General features: G+C 44.4%; 2 protein-coding genes across 7 annotated transcripts in view; one reads left to right on the top strand and one right to left on the bottom strand.

Moving 5' to 3' along the window:
- The window catches only part of RBBP4 (RB binding protein 4, chromatin remodeling factor), a 27,227-nt gene extending 15,973 nt beyond the window's left edge, over positions 1-11,254 (top strand). For 2 of the 3 annotated variants that reach the window (XM_008521856.2, XM_070610381.1), the window contains exon 12: positions 1,777-2,755. In XM_008521856.2, coding sequence (XP_008520078.2) covers positions 1,777-1,842 — 66 coding nt within the window. In that variant the 3' untranslated portion in view covers positions 1,843-2,755. Of the gene's footprint in view, positions 1-1,776; positions 2,756-9,184 lie in introns of those variants that run through there. The other variant, XM_008521857.2, reaches the window with a different exon arrangement.
- On the bottom strand, positions 2,571-18,593 carry SYNC (syncoilin, intermediate filament protein). Of its 4 annotated transcripts, none has more exons than XM_008521859.2 (5): positions 18,367-18,593; positions 13,213-14,392; positions 5,354-5,478; positions 5,090-5,175; positions 2,571-3,958 (listed from the first exon to the last, which is right to left on the bottom strand). In XM_008521859.2, exons 1-5 carry the CDS (start codon positions 18,417-18,419, stop codon positions 3,948-3,950), a joined length of 1,455 nt encoding a protein of 484 aa, XP_008520081.2. In that variant the 5' UTR covers positions 18,420-18,593; the 3' UTR covers positions 2,571-3,947. The 4 variants fall into 4 exon arrangements, with proteins under 4 accessions (XP_008520081.2, XP_008520082.2, XP_070466477.1 ...); XM_008521860.2 differs by having other exon boundaries at positions 5,099-5,175; XM_070610376.1 differs by lacking the exon at positions 5,090-5,175 and having other exon boundaries at positions 2,571-3,965; positions 5,361-5,478; positions 18,367-18,551.

Here is an 18,593-nt window from a genome sequence, read left to right as displayed (position 1 = left end):
ACGCTGCCTCAGTGTGGCCTGATGAGTGGTGCCATGTCCACACCTAGAGTCCGAACCAGCGAAAACCCTGGGCTGCCAAACCAGAGTGCGCAAACTTAGCCATTCAGCCACGGTGCCATCCCCTCAGGTGCCAATCTTTAAAAAAAAAAAAAACTCTTGAAAAAGCTCTTGATTTGATGAGCCTCCATCATGTATCAGTGCTACACAGAGGGTATGGAAGCTCTGTGCTCCCTCCCCACCTTGCCTTATACATCTCTTCCATTTGGCTGTTCCTGAGTTGTAGTCTTTATAATAAACCAGTAATAGTAAGTAAAGCAGTTTCCTGAGTTCTGTGAGTCATCCCAGCAAATTATCAGACCTGAGCGGGGCTTGTGGAAACCCTCAAATTGATAGCCAAGTTGGACAGAAGTGTGCAGGTATCTTGGGCACTCAGGGTTTGACACTGATCTCTAAAAGTGAGGACAGTCTTCTGAGACTGAAGCCTTAGTCACAGCCCTTAGACCTATGAGGTCTGATGCTGCCTCTGGGTAGTTAGTGTCAGAACTGAATTGTTAGGCACCCAGTTGGTGGCAGGGAGAAACATACATCTATTGTCAGAAAGTACCACACATTTGTATACATCCATTATCCCTGCAGTCAGATCACAGACTCTTTGAAGACAAGACTATCCTGTCCTCTGCAGCACCAGCCTAGCGATTTGTGCATCGTAGATGCTAAGAACAGTGAATTTTGCCCAAATAAAAGTGATTTCTGTGTTGAAGATTATGCCTTGGGAGACAGGTATTTCATCAAGTGATAGGAGTAGAGTTTATTTTAATGCAAGAGGAGTTTTCCTTTAAAAATAATTATAGGGGCCGGCCCAGCAGTGCAGCAGTTAAGTGCGCACGTTCCACCTCAGCAGCCCGGGGTTCACTGGTTCAGATCCCAGGTACGGACATGGCACCGCTTCGCAAGCCATGCTGGGTGGTAGGCATCCCACATATAAAGTAGAGGAAGATGGGCATGGATGTTAGCTCAGGGCCAGTCTTCCTCAGCAAAAAGAGGAGGATTGGCAGCAGATGTTAGCTCAGGGCTAATCTTCCTCAAAAAAAAATATAATAAATTGAGATTTGGAACATGCGATTTTGAGGGGGTTCTCTCTCTTTTAAATGCACAATTCAGTGATTTTTAATATACTCACAGAATTGTGCACCTATCAACACAGTTACCCCAAAAAGAAACTGCATACCCATTAGCCACCACTCCCCATTTTCCTCCAGTCCACCCAGCAATAGGCAGCCACCAATCTACTTTCTCTATGGGTTTGCCTATTCTGCACATTTAATATAAATGAAATCATACAATACGTAACTACCTTTTTTTATTGCCAAACAGTATAGTATTATATGGATGTATCATTTTATTTATCCATTCATCAGTTGATGGATATTTGTGTTTTTACTTTTTGACTATTATGAATAATGTCTTGTTAAAGAACTCAAGAAGGTTGATTATCAAGACAAACAGTAACCATACTTAGTTCTGTGGGAATGTCCTCCCCCAGGGAGCTTGGCCTGTGGGCCAGCTGCCCGCTTTTATTGGAGCACAGCCATCCCCATTCACTTGCAGATTGTCTGTGGCTGCTTTCATCCCACAACTGCAGCGCTGAATAGTTGCAGCAGAGACTGTATGGCCCACAGTCTGCCTTTCTGGCCTCATCTGTTTGAAACCTTCACTTCCAGAAGTAGCCTTTATGTTTACTAAATACTCTTTTCTCTTTTTCTTGTTTTTGGGCAGGCAGAGAATATTTATAATGATGAAGACCCTGAAGGAAGCGTGGATCCAGAAGGACAAGGGTCCTAGATATGTCTGCACTTCTTGTGATTTTAGACTCCCCTTTTTTTCCTCTCAACCCTGAGATTGATATAACACTGGTTTTGAGACACAGACTTTGTTTGGCTACCCCTCTCTGATAGGTACCCTCAACAATGCTATTAGCCCAAACAGAGGGTGTTTTCTAAATATTAACTGGGGGACTTGATTCAGCAAAGCCACAGACTTATATTTAAATTTTCTTCAGGAATTTTCTAGTAACAAATGTTTAAAGTAGCCCCAGAAAGGGGAACATTGTGTGTGGTTATTTTTCTTCTTAATGCTATATCCCCAAGTTTTTCAGACTCATTTAAGTAAAGGCTAGGGTGAGTAAGGAATATTGCCAAGTGAGGTAGGTGTCTGAGCCATGAAGTATAAATCCTGCAAGGTGTTGTTTTTATTCAGGAAATAGGGGAGATTCAAGTCATACAAATTCCTACTCTAAAATCTTCACACCTGACTTTCCAGGATGCACATTTTCCTATGTAGACCTCTCAGTTTCTCCAATTAAGTCAAAACTACGTGTTCCTCTTTCCCCATATATTTTTGCTTGTTAGTGTATTTCTTGAGCTGTTTTCATATTATTTCTTTCCTTTCTGTGAAATGGTTTTTTTTTAAAAAAAACTTGGGACCACCAAGTTGTAAAGATGTATGTTTTTACCTGACAGTTGTACCACAGGTAGACTGTCCAGTTAAGTTGAGAAGAGTGAATCAATAGCTTGTATTTGTTTTTAAAATTAAATTAATCCTGGATAAGAGTTGCTTTTTTTTTTTAGGAGTTAGTCCTTGACCACTAGTTTGATACCATCTCTATTTTGGGTGACCTGTTTCACCAGCAGGCCTGTTACTCTTCATGACTAACTGTGTAAGTGCTTATAATGGAATAAATTGCTTTTCTACATAACCCCATGCTGATGGGTTTTATTTAGTATATAACTTCCATCAAACAGCAGTCTCTGGCTTCTAGAAAAGTTGCTCAGATGACAGTTATTTTCTGTGGTCTTCGACTATCAAGAACCGAATTAAATATAATAGACCCAGAGCTATAGAAAAGAGCTTTACTCCTTCCCGGGGAAAGTGGAAGACATAAAACACTGAATCAGAGGTGCTCAGGTTAGTCTTTGATAAAATAACATCTTTTTGAAGTCCATCCCTAGAGAACTACCTTCACTTTCAAGAATCTCAAAGGCAATGTGGCAGAAAGAACTTAAGGCAAAATTTAAATTTGGAAAAGGTGTTTGAACCTTTTCTCTTAGAGAGGTTGAATCTCCGCAGTATGTGTTTCACTAGAGCCTGTACTTAGACGTTAGAAATAATAGGCTCTTGATAGCCTTTGTCGCCAAGTCCCATAACCAGATAAAACGCCTGGTTCTTTGCTAATCACTCAGTTTAACTGAGTAGATCACTCGGACCCCAAATCATTTTCATTAGGTAATATCTTTGCAGAAATCTGAAAATCCGTAACCTTTAGGTTCAAATCTGGATTGGTTCTTTTTTCCCAAGTCAGTAGTTCTTCTAGAGTATGGTGAGAATTATCTTGACACAATTAAGAGTAAACTGTATGAGTGAGCATAGACTTAAAGAAAAGTAAATTTTGTAAAAGAATTCATTTAAATTCTAACACTCATTGCACAAAATAATTCAAATTGTGAACCCATATAATGAAAATCGGCTGCCTTTTTGACCCCATCTGTGCTCCAAAAAAATGTTTTTCGTTTGGATCAACACAAGGCAAGATAGATTCTTCACAATACTATAAGATGTGTCCATACATTCATCTTTTCCGCAGTCTGCATGTGAGCGTTGCTGCTGGAGGACAGGAAGCTCATTTTTCCATTCCTCAGTACATTGAGATCAGTACCAGCAGCCTGTGAAATGGAATCCAGCTCAGAGTTGACTGATGGTGTTCTGCATCCAGCCAGCCCTAGAATCTTTTTAAACAGGTCAGGCAGTATTTGTAACTTTCCAGGGTGAATTGCTTGCCAAGTCCCTGGCACTCCCTTCTGTTTGGGGGAAAAAAATGTCCAAAGGGTACTTAGTGATCCTTTGCTAAGAAGTCTTTTTTGTTTCTGGGTTACAGATTTGGCCATACCTTTCTAAACAGCCCCTGTAAGGTTGAGAGAAAAAAAAATAAGTTTACACTTTCTGCAACTTGAAATAATACAGTGTAAAGTTTTTAACAGTGAACTTCTAAAGTTTAGTTAGTGCATGCTGTGTTGGAGAGAGATTGCTAGAGTGTGATTTTTGTATGATCAGGGATGACTTTCCCCGAGCAAATATTTGAGTGCCTCCTATTTGCAAAATAGAATAAGTGGTAAGCTATGTGATAGTGATAGGAGGGGCTAGCTAAAGTACTTCTCTGCCCAGGTTAACTTTACACAGGTATTAATTACAGTGCATGAAATCCTGTAGGTTCTTTTCTTTGGATTAATCATTGCCTTTTCCCTATTGCGCTTTTAATCTGATCCACACAAAGGTGTTTAGCAGATCATTTTCCTCAATTACAAGGTTCTAATTTCCCAAACAATAAGTGTAATCATTTATCCCTGGATAAAACAGTAAAAGAAAATACTAGTAATAGAGGAAAAGCATCAGTTATAATAGTTATCTGAGAATTTGTATCCAAGATGTAAGATTAACTAGGAAATTAGGAATAAAATTAATGGGCATCTGTCTACTCGACACAGACCTTTTTTATCCTTAGTTTCTTTATCCAAGAGAATTTAAGACTTTATAAAGAATATGAGACCATATTGGTATATAAAGAAATTAATGGATAGGCATGCTGCTGCTTTCACATATTAAGCAATAATCCTGTCCCTCATCCTATAAACAACACCCTGTTCAGCTTTGTTTATGACTTACAGATTAATTCAGTTTTCTTGGCCTCCTTTGTCACAGTCTGAGTAAGTCTTAGGTAACATTACTGCCTTCTCTGCTATTCTAAGGAAACTATTTATGAACAGCACATTGGGTTGGGGGGTGGTGAGGAAAGTAAGAATGCACAGAGCCTCAATGTTTTATCCTGTTACAGAATTCCGTGATAATTAGGGCATATTTTGAGTCCTACTAGAAGTTGAAACATTCCAGGTGAACCCTGAATGCTTGAACCAGGCAATTTGGAGGTATGTGTTATCCCTAAGTGACTTATTTGTCATTAGACACACACTTAAATTTTTTTAAGGCATTAGTATTGTTAGGAAAGCAGCAATGATGCAAACACCACTCTTGTACCCACAAGGATCACCTTGAGACTGTGTCTCGATTCCACCTGTCTGAGAAGTGGGAGCGTTAGCCTGTTCCAGGCTCTTGAGTAGCATAGCCCTTGAAAAAAAGAGAGCCATTTTCTGTCTGTTGATGGATGAGCACATTTGAAAATAATTTCCCAAATCATTTTTGTTGTTTTTTACTGTTAAGTAAAATATCCCCTGAGCAACATCAGCCCTCCCCGTCATCCCCTGAGCCAGTGTTAGTTGAGATTTGGGTAGCAGCAAAAACTGACCTGTAAGTTGAGAGCTCTTCAGCAAGGCTGATTCTTAGCTGCTCCATCTCTTTGTTCTTCTGTTGCTGGAGTTGCACCCCACTTCTTAACTGCCTCTGTCGTTCTTCCATTTCCTCCAGCTGTTCCTGCATGAGAGCGCCAAGAACATTTCTAATGAGCCAAACAATAAAAACCTGACATTGTCCATTATCGTTTATAAAGCACTTTCTTGTTCAGTGTTTAGTCTTCGTAGCAGTACTGAGGTTGAGAGACTGAGATTCACAGAGGTGGTGTTTTGACAAAGTGATACTGCTCTTCAAAATGGTGGCCTGAAAGGAGTCTTGTCTGTTAACCACAGCTTCTTAACAGAATCCCGCAAAGGGTGGACAGGTACTCAGAGGGACTTTGTAACTTTACAATTTTAAGAAGTGTTGGGGAGGGTTTTGATCCTCTAGTCAGTGAGCTGAGAATTTTCTAGACCTCTGGTTCCATATGCATGTTTGTTTCCACTAAGATAGTAAGTCGTCTGTAATATCCTACAACTTAATTGAAGTTGAAAGAAACCAAGTCTTTCTGTAAGCAATTATTTTTAAATATTAACTAGAATTCTAGGAGAGTTGTTCAGCTACCAGAAGTCCATGTTTAGAAGATATTTGAGTTGTTAGTTTACAGGGAAAACAGTAAATACAGTTTTGTATTTGAAGCTCCTTGAAGTCAGAGATAGCCACCTGGTACTTATTGGAACATCGTATGCAAATAGATGGCTTATTAGGATGTTGGCTCTCATGGTTGTTAATTTCCTGTATCTTTAACTCATTACACAAAAAGGCTGAATTTGTTCAAAAGTGCTAAGTTGGAAGATGAAGATGCTATGCCCTGGAGGCCCTCAGGAGCCTTCAGGTCACTGTCCCATTTCCCATTCTCTGAGATCCAGGCGGGATGCTTTCTGTAAATTGTCTCTGCCTAGGATTAATGCCTGAGGGATGAGGTAAGGAAGATGTGAGCAAATCTGTCTCTGGCTTAGTTGCAGCTGGCATGGATCCTTAGGAAGCAGGAGGGAGTTGGGAAGGGGAGGGAGGGTTGAAGTTGGAAGGCCTATTTTAAAGGGGCAATGACTTCACCTTAGATTTTGAAGAATAAGAAGATAGGAATCCAGTTTGGGAACATGCTGTTATTAGAAGGATCTAAATATTTTGTTCTCTGAGTCATCCTTGATATACCTGTGGCACGTCAGTCTACAGTGTTTGATACTCTGACTGAATCTCAACTTTCGTCAACACTGTCAAAAGGCCTTTTTTAGTGCCTAGCCATGCTTTAGCACCACACAGAGATGCAGCCTCACCACCTAAGAGCATGTCATCTGAAGGGAAGCATCTGCATACTTCCGTGCCCCAATTTCCCAATCCTCACTATCTAGAAAACCTCTTCTTTTGGTGAGGCACAAAAGGACATGCTGGGGAAGGCACCCTGCGCTGTTCACGCTCTGACAGGAAGTGTCACGGAATAAAGGGAGTATTGCTACATTGACTGGCATTAAGGACAATCTCCAGTCTTAATCCTATGTAGCACCACTAGATTAACTCTAAAAACTGATACCGTCCCAGTCTTTGAAAGGCTTTCTGCTCTCTTTAGTCTGGCATTCAGACCCCCTCTAGTTTGACCCCTACCTCTAACTAGAACCTCCATTACTTTTCACGTGACTGTTTTCCTCTAGCCTGCACTGTCCAGTATGGAAGCCACTAATGACGTGACTTGAAATATGGCTAGTCCAAATTGAGATGTGCTGTAAGTATAAGCAGATTTTTAAGACTTGGCACCAGAAGAATGTAAAATTCCTCAAATTTTGATATTAATTACATGTTGAAATAATATTTTTTATATGCTTGGCTAAAAAAATGTATTTCACCTATTAAAATTTCTTTTAATGTGGCTACTCAAAATTTTAAATAAAATCTATGGCTTGCATTGTACTTCCATTGGACAGCACTTCTCTAGCCTGACCAGCTCACAGATCGGTGTGCCTTCTTCACCCCTGCCACTTCTGTCACCTAGACAGTATCTGCTTTATTATATTGCTATGTATCTTTTTTATGTCTAACTCCCAATCTGATTGTAGGTTCCTGGTTCTTAGTATGTCCAGCACCCTACACATAACGCTTATCAATGTGAAACAGGCAGACAATAAGCATACTCAGCATTCACAATCTACCAACTTCAAGCTAAAAACTTGTGAGATCATTCTCAGCAAAATCCTCCGCCACGCCCCTACCCGCCCCTACTCCCAGCCCCCCCCACCCCCCCCCCACCCCCCCCCCCGCGTAACCAGTCATCAAATCCCAACCATTTTACCTCACATACCTCATATTCTCTCTCATAAGGTCTAAGTGGTCTTTCCAGGCTCTTTCAATCCACCCTCCACACTTTCAAGAGTGCATACCTCTGTGCCAGGCACCATTGCAGATGCTTTACAAATAACTAGTTCATTCCTTGCAACAGCCCTATGATGTGTAAGTAGTAGTATTACATGTGAGCGGGCTGTGCCACAGACGTTAAGTAGTTTGTCCACGGTTTTCCCAGCTAGGAAATGATAGAGCCAGGATTTGCTACTGGCTTAGAGCTCATGTTCTTAACTGCTTTGTTGCCTTCATATATATATAGGCTCTTTAGTGGTCTTCAAACTGTTTCCCATGAAACCCCAGCAGGAGGCCAAATTGGAGTGCCCCTGCCACTCTCATCAGAAGCGAGCTCCACTTTTACCTGTTTTATGTATTGGCATTTCACATAAAGCTCTGTTTGGGGAAAAGAGTCTGGCTTTGGGGAAAACCACCAACCTAAAATACATAAAACTTGACAGTGTGGTCTCAGTCTACCTCTCCAGCCTCATCACTCTACTTCTCACATTCCTTATAATCCAGCCACACTAAGCTGCTCACTTCCCATAACAAGTCTTTGTGTTTTCGTGCTTTTGTATAAGCTGTTCCCTCTGCTTGGAATGCCTTTCCCTTGTCTACCCAATGAATTCGTTCTTCAAGGCCCAGCTCAGACACCTTGTAGTGGTTGAGTGTGGACTCGAGGTGGGTTGCACAGGGTTGTATCCTTCCATCACCTCCTAGGTGTGTAACGCTGGAAAATGACTTGACGTTTCTGTCTTACCTCTGCTTGCTCGTTTTTCAAATGATGACAGTAGTTCGTACCTATCTTTTAGGTAAGGATTAAATGAATTACAGGTAAAGAACTTTAAGTACGTGCTAGCTATTGGTAATCCTCTTATGAAGCTTCCCCCTTGTTGCCCTGGGCACAGGTAGTTTATACCTGCTTCATCGGTACAATGCCTTATTCCTACAACTATTACGTTGAAGTGTATTATCACTTGAAGTATACTGAAGTATACTATTTCATTGACTCTGAGTTTCACATTTTATCATCTCAGATCAGGATGCATCTTACAATCAAAGAGGCAAAGTTTACAATTTTAAGAGTGGGGTCGGCCCAGTGGTGCAGCAGTTAAGTGCACACGTTCCACTTGGCGGCCCGGGGTTTGCCACTTTGGATCCCAGGTTTGGACATGGCACCACGTGGCAAGCCATGCTGTGGTAGGCATCCCACATATAAAATAGAGGAAGATGGGCACGGATATGAGCTCAGGGCCAGTCTTCCTCAGCAAAAAGAGGAGGATTGGCAGCAGATGTTAGCTCAGGGCTAATCTTCCTGAAAAAAAAAAAAAGAATGAAGTGTACCCTTGAAAAGTAATCGGATGCCATAAATGACCTTTGGCAGACACAGTTAGGAAGCCATTTCAGAAAGAACAATTAGCTCCTTCAGACCTTCATTCGTACTTCTGTCATGGTACAGTGACAGGAGACACTCTTCAAGAGCGTCTTCATAGAATGATCTTTGGAAGGAGGCGCGGATCATCAAGTCAGAAACAAGTCCAGTATAGCGATGAAAATCACTGGGGAGAAACATCCTACGACTCTGATACTGTGTCAGAAAACTAGTACAGAGAATTCCTGATTTGTGACACGACCATACTAGTTCGCCTTGCCTGAAATCTCAGCATCCTCTGACTCCTTACCTCTGTCGCATCCATTCAATCGCCAAGTATATTCCCCATTTGTTCTTGCAGCCTCCCCCTTCCTTTTATTCCCACACCATTGTTTCCTCTTACCTACGGTAGCTTCATAATTAGTGTCCCTTGCCTCTGGGTCTCTCGACCATTTTACACATTGCCACCAGTATTTTTTTTTTTTTTTTTTTTGAAGTAGAGAATCATGTTACTCCCTTGATGAAATACCTTTAATGCTGTAAGTAACACTGAATAAAGTCCAAAATCCCTAGTGGATTTCAGAGTCCAATGTGATCTGCCCCAACCTACCTTTACAGTTCAACTTACCTTTCAGTTTTTCACCTTTCACATACAGCCAAGTTACTAATTATATTTTGACTATGTTGGGTTAAATAAAATACATTAATGGAACAACAAAAGACCCCGAATAGTCAAAGGAATCCTGACAAAAAAAGAACAAAGCTGGAGGTATCACAATCCCTGACTTTAAAATATACTGTAAAGCTATTGTAACCAAAACAGCATGGTACTGGCACAAAACCACACACAGATTAATGGAACAGAATGGAGAGCCCAGAAATAAACCCACGCATCTACAGACAGCTAATTTTCAATAAGGGAGCCAAGAACATACATGGAGAAGGGAAAGTCTCTTCAATAAATGGTGTTGGGAAAACTGGACAGCCATGTGCAAAAGAATGAAAGTAGACCATTATCTTACACCATATACAAAAATTAAAATGGATGAAATATTTGAATGTAAGACCTGAAACCATTAAACTTCTAGAGAAAACAAGCAGTACACTCCTCGACATTGGTCTTAGCGGCATAATTTTCAAGTACCATGTCTGACTGGGCAATGGAAACAATAGGAAAAATAAATGGGACTACGTCAAACTAAAAAGCTGCTGCACAGCAAAGGAAACCATCAGTAAAAAAAAAAAAAAAAAGATAGCCTAACAACTGGGAGAAGATATTTGCAAACCATATATCTGATAAGGGGGTCAATATCCAAAATATACAAAGAACTCATACATCTCAAAAACAAAAAAATTGAAAAATGGGCAAAAGATCTGAACAGACATTTATCCAAAGAAGACATACAGATGTCCAGCAGGCACATGAAAAGATGTTCATCATTAACTATCAGGGAAATGCAAATCAAAACTACAAGGAGATATCACCTCACTCCCATCAGTTTGGCTATCATTAACAAGATAAGAAACAAGTGTTGGAGAGGATGTGGAGAGAAGAGAACTCATACACTGCTGGTGGGAGTGCAAACTGGTGCAACTATTATGAAAAACAGTATGGAGATTCCTCAAAAAAATTTAAGAATAGATCTACCACATGATCCATATTCCACTGCTGGGTATTTATCCAAAGAAGATGAAAACACGAATGCGTAAAGATACATGCACCCCTATGTTCATCGCAGCACCATTCACAATAGCCAAGACTTGGAAGCAACCTAGGTGCCCATCAAGGGATGAATGGATAAAGACATGCTATATATACACAATGCGATACTGCTTGGCTATAAGAAACGATGAAATCCAGCCAATTGTGACAACATGGATGGACCTTGAGGGTATTATGCTAAGTGAAACAAGTCAGAGGGAGAAAGTCAAATACCGGATGATCTCACTCGCAAGTAGAAGATAGAAACAACAACAAACAAATACATAGAAACAGAGATTGGATTGGTGGTAACCAGAGAAAGGGGGAGGGAGGAGGGCAAAAGGGTGTGTAGCACCTGTGTGTGGTGATGGATTGTAATTAGTCTTGGGGTGGTGAACATGATGTAATCTACACAGAAATCAAAATATAATGACGTCCACCTGAAATTTATATAATGTTATAAACCAGTGTTGCTGCAATGAAAAATAGATACATTCAGGGCCGGCTCCGTGGCCGAGTGGTTAAGTTCACGTGCTCCGCTGCGGCGGCCCAGGGTTCGGATCCTGGGCACGGACATGGCACCGCTAGTCAGGCCACGTTGAGGTGGCGTCCCACATCCCACAACTAGAAGGACCTGCAACTAAGATAGACAGCTATGTACCCGGGGGGGGGGGGGTTGGGAAATAAAGCAGAAAAAAAAAAAAAGGTTGGCAACAGTTGTTAGCCCAGGTGCCAATCCTTAAAAAAAAAAAAAAAGATATATTCAAGTTACGTACACCTATTTCTCTTTTTTTATGTGGCTATTAGAAAATCTAAAATTATGTATATGGTTTTATTATATTTCTTCCACGAAGGGTTCTCTGATTTAACCCATGGCTAAAAACAATCTCATTATCCATAGCACTCTTTCCTGCATCTCTCGTAAATCACATTACTTACTACCCTGGGTTACAATTATTTTTTTAATCTATTTTTTTTAAAAGTATGCCTTTTGGTGAGGAAGATTGGCCCTGAGCTAACATCTGTTGCCAATCTTCCTCTTTTTTCTTTTATTCTCCCCACAGCCCCAGTACGTATCCCAGTTGTAAGTCATTCTAGTTCTTCTATGTGGGATGCCACCACAGCATGGCTTGATGAGTGGTGCGTAGGTCCACACCCAGGATCCGAGCTGGCAAAACCCAGGCCATTGAAGCAGAGCATGCTAACTTACCCACTTGGCCATAGGGCCAGCCCCCTGGGTTACAATTATTAATGTAATGTCTGTCTGAGTATAAGCTGTTAAGGATAGTATTCATGCAAAAAAATAATAAGTGCCCTTTCATTAGACTATGGACCAATAAAAAAGCAGTGAAGGGAGTTGGGTGGGTGAGGGTAGTACACACATGCATTCTTTGAAAACACTGAATATTATGACAAAAAACCCACTGTTTTCATCATACAGGCTACAGAAAGCTTGACAAAACCTTGAGTGAAGTGAATGCAGCCATTTTCAACAGAAGACATGTTCCCTTGGGGATGTATCAGAATCTCTGGGAGGCATAGGGTTTTTAAGTTTATCCAAAGGAATGTGTTTCAAAAGACAAATACTGCTCGGAAAGGCACCACATTGTAGCCTTCTCATAGTGTCCAACAGCACGTAAATCAACACTTAACTGATGTGTACTCTGAGCCTGAGTGGCAGAGAGAAGTAAAACTTACTCCCTACTTCTGAAAGCTCAGTCTGTGGGAGAGACAAACATAATTGTTTATTCACTTAGTGTTTATATCCCACTTAGTTCTATAAAGGGATTAGAACTGGCTCACAATCAGGAATAGCTTGAATACAAGGGAAATGATGACAAATGCACCAAAAAGGAAAATGAGGGCTAGAGATTTATAGGTTTCATCCCAGTTTTAAGACTGGAAAACTTAGGACCAACCGGGTGGCGCAGCAGTTAAGTGCACACATTCCACTTGCGCAGCCCTGGGTTCGCCGGTTTGGATCCCGGGTACGGACATGGCACCACTTGGCACGCCATGCTGTGGCAGGCGTCCCACATATAAAGTAGAGGAAGATGGGCATGGATGTTAGCTCAGGGCCAGTCTTCCTCAGCAAAAAGAGGAGGATTGGCAGTAGTTAGCTCAGGGCTTATCTTCCACAAAAAAAAAAAACAAAAAAAACAGTATTTGACCTGGAGGATTAATGAGATCATTGGTATAAAAGTGCTGTGTAAACTAAGTGCAGATAATTTTCAGCCCCTAGCCCAAGCCTGAATGAATGAAATGAAGAATGGAGTGAAGAAGTGAGTGAATGGCCCCAAAGAAGTTCTTCCTGCGGATGATAGTATACTTTAGCCCAAAAGACATGTGACCCGGTCACGCTTCCTGCCCCAGGCTAAATGACCCTGCTTCCTTTCCTGCCCAGTGGGCCTACCCTGTACTGCTGCACCTCCTCGTCTCGCTTTTGCCTCACAAGCGTGATCTGGTCCTCCAGGTTCTTATTCTGCAGGTGGAGCTGCCGGGCCTCCGCTTGCAGGGGTCTCAGAGCCTCCTTCATCTCCTGGATCTCGGCCTGCGTCTTCTGCAGAGCTTTGGCAGCAGCTTCTTTCCTCTCTAGGAGCCGCAGCAGCTGAGGCTCATACTCCTCCTCCAGGCCCTGACGGCTTTCTGCTATGAGGTTCTCAAACCGGGCAGAGAGCCGCCGGCTCTCCTGGAGGAAGTGCCCGTCCCTCTGGCTTGGAGGTGCTTCTAGTTGCTGCCGTAACTGCTCCTTCTGCTTCTGATAGGCATCCTGGAGTTGGGCCAGTTCCTCCGAGAGCTGGGCTGCCCGTTTAGTCAGCACTTCCCGGAAATCGGCAAACTGGGCCACATCCTGCCGGCGGCTCTCCAGCTGGTATTGGTAGGCCACACACTCCTTCATCACCTTGAACAGCTTCTGCTTGACCAGCCGGATCTCCTCCCTCAGCGCATCCCTCTCCAGCTCTGCTTGGGCATGCAGTTTGTAGGCAGCCAGGATGTCCTCATGGACTTGTTGCACCTCCTGTAGGGCGGGTTCCCGGAGCAGCACAAGCTCATGGATGAGCTGATCCCTCTCCTCTTCCAGCTGGGCCACAGCTTGGACACATTGCTGGAAACGGCCGTCTAGCAATTCCAGGTCCTCGACGCTGAGGCTCTCTGTGCTGGGCGTAGGCCCGGCTCTGAGGCTCTCCTCAGGGTTAGGTTTCTCTTCACTCATAACTGTCTCGCCCCCATAAACAAGCTGCTCTGGGCTTGTGGTCTTTTCTGGCTTCACGGGCTCTTCTACAAACTGTATCTCATCTGGCTTCACAGCCTCCTTCACGTGCAGTGTCTCCTCCGGCTTCACAGGCTCTTCCACATACAGCGCCTCATCTGGCTGTCTGGTCTCCTCAATATACAGTGTCTCCTCAGGCCTCTCAGTCTCTTCCAGGAACAGTGTCTCATCAAAGTCATCCGTGTCCCCCAGGTACAGAATGTCCTCTAAACTCAAGGTCCCCTCCAAAGATAGAGTAACTTCTGGGTTCAAGGTCCCCGCCTCATCCAGGGATTCAGAGTTCTCCTCCTGAAGAGGAGAACTGGCCTCTGCTTCTGTTTCCCTGCAAGAGAAATGACCTAAAGTGAGAGGGTAGCCACAATCCCAGGATGGTTCGTGACTGGAGCCATCGGGCCACAGGCCTAGATTACGTCAGGTTCTAACACTTGTCTGTACCCTTCCCTCCATCGATCTATCCCCACACAGCCCATTGCTTAGATCCCCTGACAACATCCCCATGATGTCAATGTCACTCTCCGCTTACATACCTTCAAGGACAGGAAACTCACACCTGAGCCACCACTATTTGTTCCACTGTCATAAGAAAATTCTAGTGTTGTGGTAAAGCCTTCTTCCCTGCAGCTCTTACCTGGACTTGATTCTTCTTTCTAGAATCAGACAAATCTAACTTCTTTGACATGTAAGTTCTTTAAACACCTAAAGAGAACTAACTTTCAATTGTTCCATGCATGCCTAGTGCCCTCCTCATCTGGGTCAATTCCTTTCAACCAGACTCCAAATTGTCACTGTCTCTTAGGGATGGCTATTGAAAGCAGTACCCAGGTGTGCTCTGAGCAGTCAGTCTCTGGACACTATACTCCTATTGATGCAGCCAAGGTTCCCTTAGCATACAGGGCAGCTCCATCATGTGCTTGCCAAATGCAGAGTTTGACTAAAATCCTGAAGACTTTTTCACACCAAGTGCTTTTGAGCTACACCTCTTGTTCCAATAAGACTTCATTCCTCTTGTTAGAATCAGCCCATCCTCCGAGCCGTAAAAGGCTCTTGAATTCAGATTCTGTGATTCTAACGTGGAAGCCCCTTAACCAGCTGCCTGTTGCCTGCTAGCTTAATCAGTTCCTCTTAAGGAATGCTCTCCTGTTTCTTTGGCATTCAGGTGGCTTTGGTCTTTCCTGTTTCAAATGCATCTTACCTACCTTGGATCTCTCAGCAATTCTTTGAAAATATAAAATACCATGGAAATAATAATAACAAATTACACTTATAAAGGTGTTATATGTGCCAGGCCCTGTTCTAAATGCTTTACGTGTATCAACTCATTTAATCCTCAACAATTCTACGAAGTAGTTACATCTATTATCCCCATCTTACAGACGAGGAAACTGAGGTTAAAAGAGGTTAATTTTCTCAATTACTCAGATACTCAGTGTGCACCAGTCATATAACAGACTCAATTTGAGTGTAGCTTTCAAGAAACTTTCTTTTTTTTTTTTTAGGTATAAAGTATAAGTGAAAAGCCCCCACGTATCAAAGACTTTAACTATCTTGAAAAGGCCTACTTGTGTGCAGGTTTTAAGCTCTATATCAACTCTAAATTCCTAAAGATTATTTTTATTCTGTCATTATGTACTCTGTCCTTGTCTCTAACACCCCAGGAATCCCAGGCTTCCCTTCCTGTGTCTCAGGGTGGCCCTCTGGAAACCACAAAGGTGTGGCTTCACCAGGCCCCAGACATCACTGGCCTCACTCAACCTAGCATGAGCACCAAAGCTTAAAGCTTGAAGACAACCTCAACAATCACCTAGTCCATTCACATCACTTTACCAGAGAAGAAGTGTTTTTTAGATATCTTCACCTGATGTCTCCTGGCCCCTCAAACTCAACTGCCCCCAAAATATCCTCCCCAAGCTTGCTGCACTTGTGTTCTCCAGCTCAGAGAAACACATCACTCTACACCAGGTTGATGAAGCAAGAAACTTTTCAACAGCTTTTTCCCTCCTTATATAGCCAATTCACTGAGAACTGGCCTTTCTATCTCAGAAAGTCTCCAGTCTCCATCCGCCTCTTCATTCCAGGGCGCCGCCCCTAGTCCAAGTCATTACTCTCACCTGCACTTTCGTACCGGCCTTCTAACGCGCCTTCCTCCTTCTCATCCTGGTCTCTTGTCTACAGTGCCACAGCTTGTACAACATACAGCAAACCACGTCGCTCCACTTCCCCTGTAGATAGCCAACTGCTTAGCGCAGATTCAAGGCCCTTAAAGATGTGGCCCCAACATACCTTTTCAGCCTCCTCTCTCATTACTCCCCACAACCCAGCCACCGTTTGACAATCTGGAACGTGCGTTAACTTTTTACATCTCCTACTCCTAGCCCACAGCGTCTAAAGGATCCAGCTGAGAAAATACAGCTCACTGTAAACCTCCTGACTAGGGAACAGTCCTGCACCACCCGGAAAGGTAAAGTTCCCACTGCCAGGAAGGAGGTACCTGCCCAGCCAGCCAGACCCACCCTGATGGTCAACAGAGTCCTGCTTTCCCAGCAGACGACTCTCACATTGTGCGCCTGCTGAGTCCTCCACCCTGGAACGGCGTAACCATGTTCAAGGCAATATTCTAAGCACTTTACATGGATCCTCATTGATATAATGTTGGTCTATTATCCTCATTTTATAGATGAGGAAACCAAAGCACAGAGTAAAGAACTCACTCGAGTGTCCACGACTGGTAAGTGGTGGAGCCTGAAGGCTGGCACAGCCAAGCTCCTTTTTACCACTCTCCTCCTAGGGTAAGTGTGAGGTCTAAGAGAGGCACGACAGCGTGTATAATAGGGCTGGGCACACAGCATTCAGAATATATTTATATCTATTTACCTAGCAAATTTCTACTCCTCCTTCAAAGCCCCCTCAAACTCCACCCCCTCTGAGAAGTGTTTCCCAGACAACACCTATTCTTGCGTTCTCATGGGCACTTTGTTTGCAGCTCATCTTTGCACATAGCGCTTTGTGTTACGCAAGTGCATGTGTCTGTCTCCCCTGACAGCCAATTCCCTAAGGACAAGTATAGTTCTTCTCTCTGTCTCCAGGGTGGGGCTCTGTGGAAGGCAGGCAGGCAGAAACCGGCAGATCCAAGGAGGAAACTTGCCCAAGGTCGAGTGACAAAGCTGGAAGTAGAACCCAGGCCTCCTGGCTTCGAAGCAGTGCTGTTACCACACACCATGTCGCCTCAGTCACCCCACCTGCAGTGCCAGGCCACCGCTAGACGCTGCCCTCACACGCCTGCCTCTCTCTAAGGAGCTGGAGAAAAAGTAGATTATGGGGGGTCTAGGGGCAAGGGAGCCAGCTCGGCTGGGGCCCTTGACCTCAGGCTTCCTTAGGCCCCAGGCAGCAGCCTGCCTCTGCCACTCTGTCCCTGTCCCCAGAGGACTCCAGCAGCTCTGCCCATGAGGGCTGTGGCTGGGACACTGTGCAGGCCTGAGCTGGTGTGTGTCCGACTCGTGTGTACCTGCATGTGTGTATGGCAGTACAGGTAGTGTATGTCTAAAACTATGCTCAGCTTTGTGCTGTGTGCGACAGTGAATGGGTGTGAGGGTGTGTGTATTTGCATCTCCACCTCTTGGTACATTGGGAAGTCCAGGGCTACAGTCCGACCTGGGACGGACATACTCCCTACTTGTCCCAAATCCTTCAGCCACAGGTCCCTTCCCCCTAAGCAGAGGTAAGCTGACAGCGTGGACCAATGGGAGATGGCCTCCCCTCCACAGTCCCTGGCCAGTCAAGGCCCTCCTGCTGGTCTGGGACAGGAGACCCTGTCCCCCAACCCTCATCCCAGACCACAGACAGGAGACAAGCTGCCTGCCTGAACAGATTCTTAACTCCAAGCTGGCAGACGCCCCACCTTGCACCAAGTATACTCCACACAGCGAGTTCAGCAACTGGAGGCCTCCATCTCCAGTTGCATTTGGGGTGAGGAATGAAAGAAAACAAGTACCATCTTTGGCTACTATGGGCCAAATGGCATGTGACGGTTGATGCCCACTAGTCTGAAAGGGTTAATCCCACACAGCCCGTGAGAGGGTGAGGGGATATTATAAAAAGCCACAGACAAAAGGAGGTGCCAAGGACCCCGGGCCAGCACTCCCCTATCGCAGGGTGGCTCCGCCCCGTGCCCCACCCCGGCTGGACCACTATCCACCCCCACCCCCCAGCAAAGCGAAAGGTTCTCCCGGGTGGGGGCAGGGAATTCTTCCAGCGCCCCTTCCCCACGGGGACGGCCACGCGGGCCCTGGACGGTCCTACCTCGCGGCCTGGGCGGCGCCGTCCCCGCCGCGCCGGGGCTCCAGGCTGGCCATGGCTGAGCGACCCCAGGCTCGGCGGCCGCGTTATTAATAGCCGGCCTGCCGGCCGCCCGCTCCGCACCCGCGCCCGCCGCACTGCCAGCTGCAGCCGACACCGGATCCCGGCCGCCCCGGGCCGGGCGCGCCCACTTGGCCTGGGCTCCTGCCCGCGGGAGGAGGGAGCGGGCC

This window comes from Equus przewalskii, chromosome 2 (assembly GCF_037783145.1).
Source record: "Equus przewalskii isolate Varuska chromosome 2, EquPr2, whole genome shotgun sequence".
NCBI lineage: Eukaryota > Metazoa > Chordata > Mammalia > Perissodactyla > Equidae > Equus > Equus przewalskii.
This window is presented reverse-complemented; position numbering and strand designations above follow the sequence as displayed.

Excerpts from the sequence above, each read along its gene's own strand:
- SYNC (XM_008521858.2), bottom strand. The coding sequence starts at position 18,419 with ATGGCCAGCCTGGAGCCCCGGCGCGGCGGGGACGGCGCCGCCCAGGCC. Across the intron at positions 14,393-18,366 it reads GGCGCCGCCCAGGCCGCGAG|GGAAACAGAAGCAGAGGCCA; the intron begins GTAGGACCGTCC and ends TTTCTCTTGCAG. Across the intron at positions 5,479-13,212 it reads AGGAGGTGCAGCAGTACAGG|GAACAGCTGGAGGAAATGGA; the intron begins GTAGGCCCACTG and ends GCTCTCATGCAG.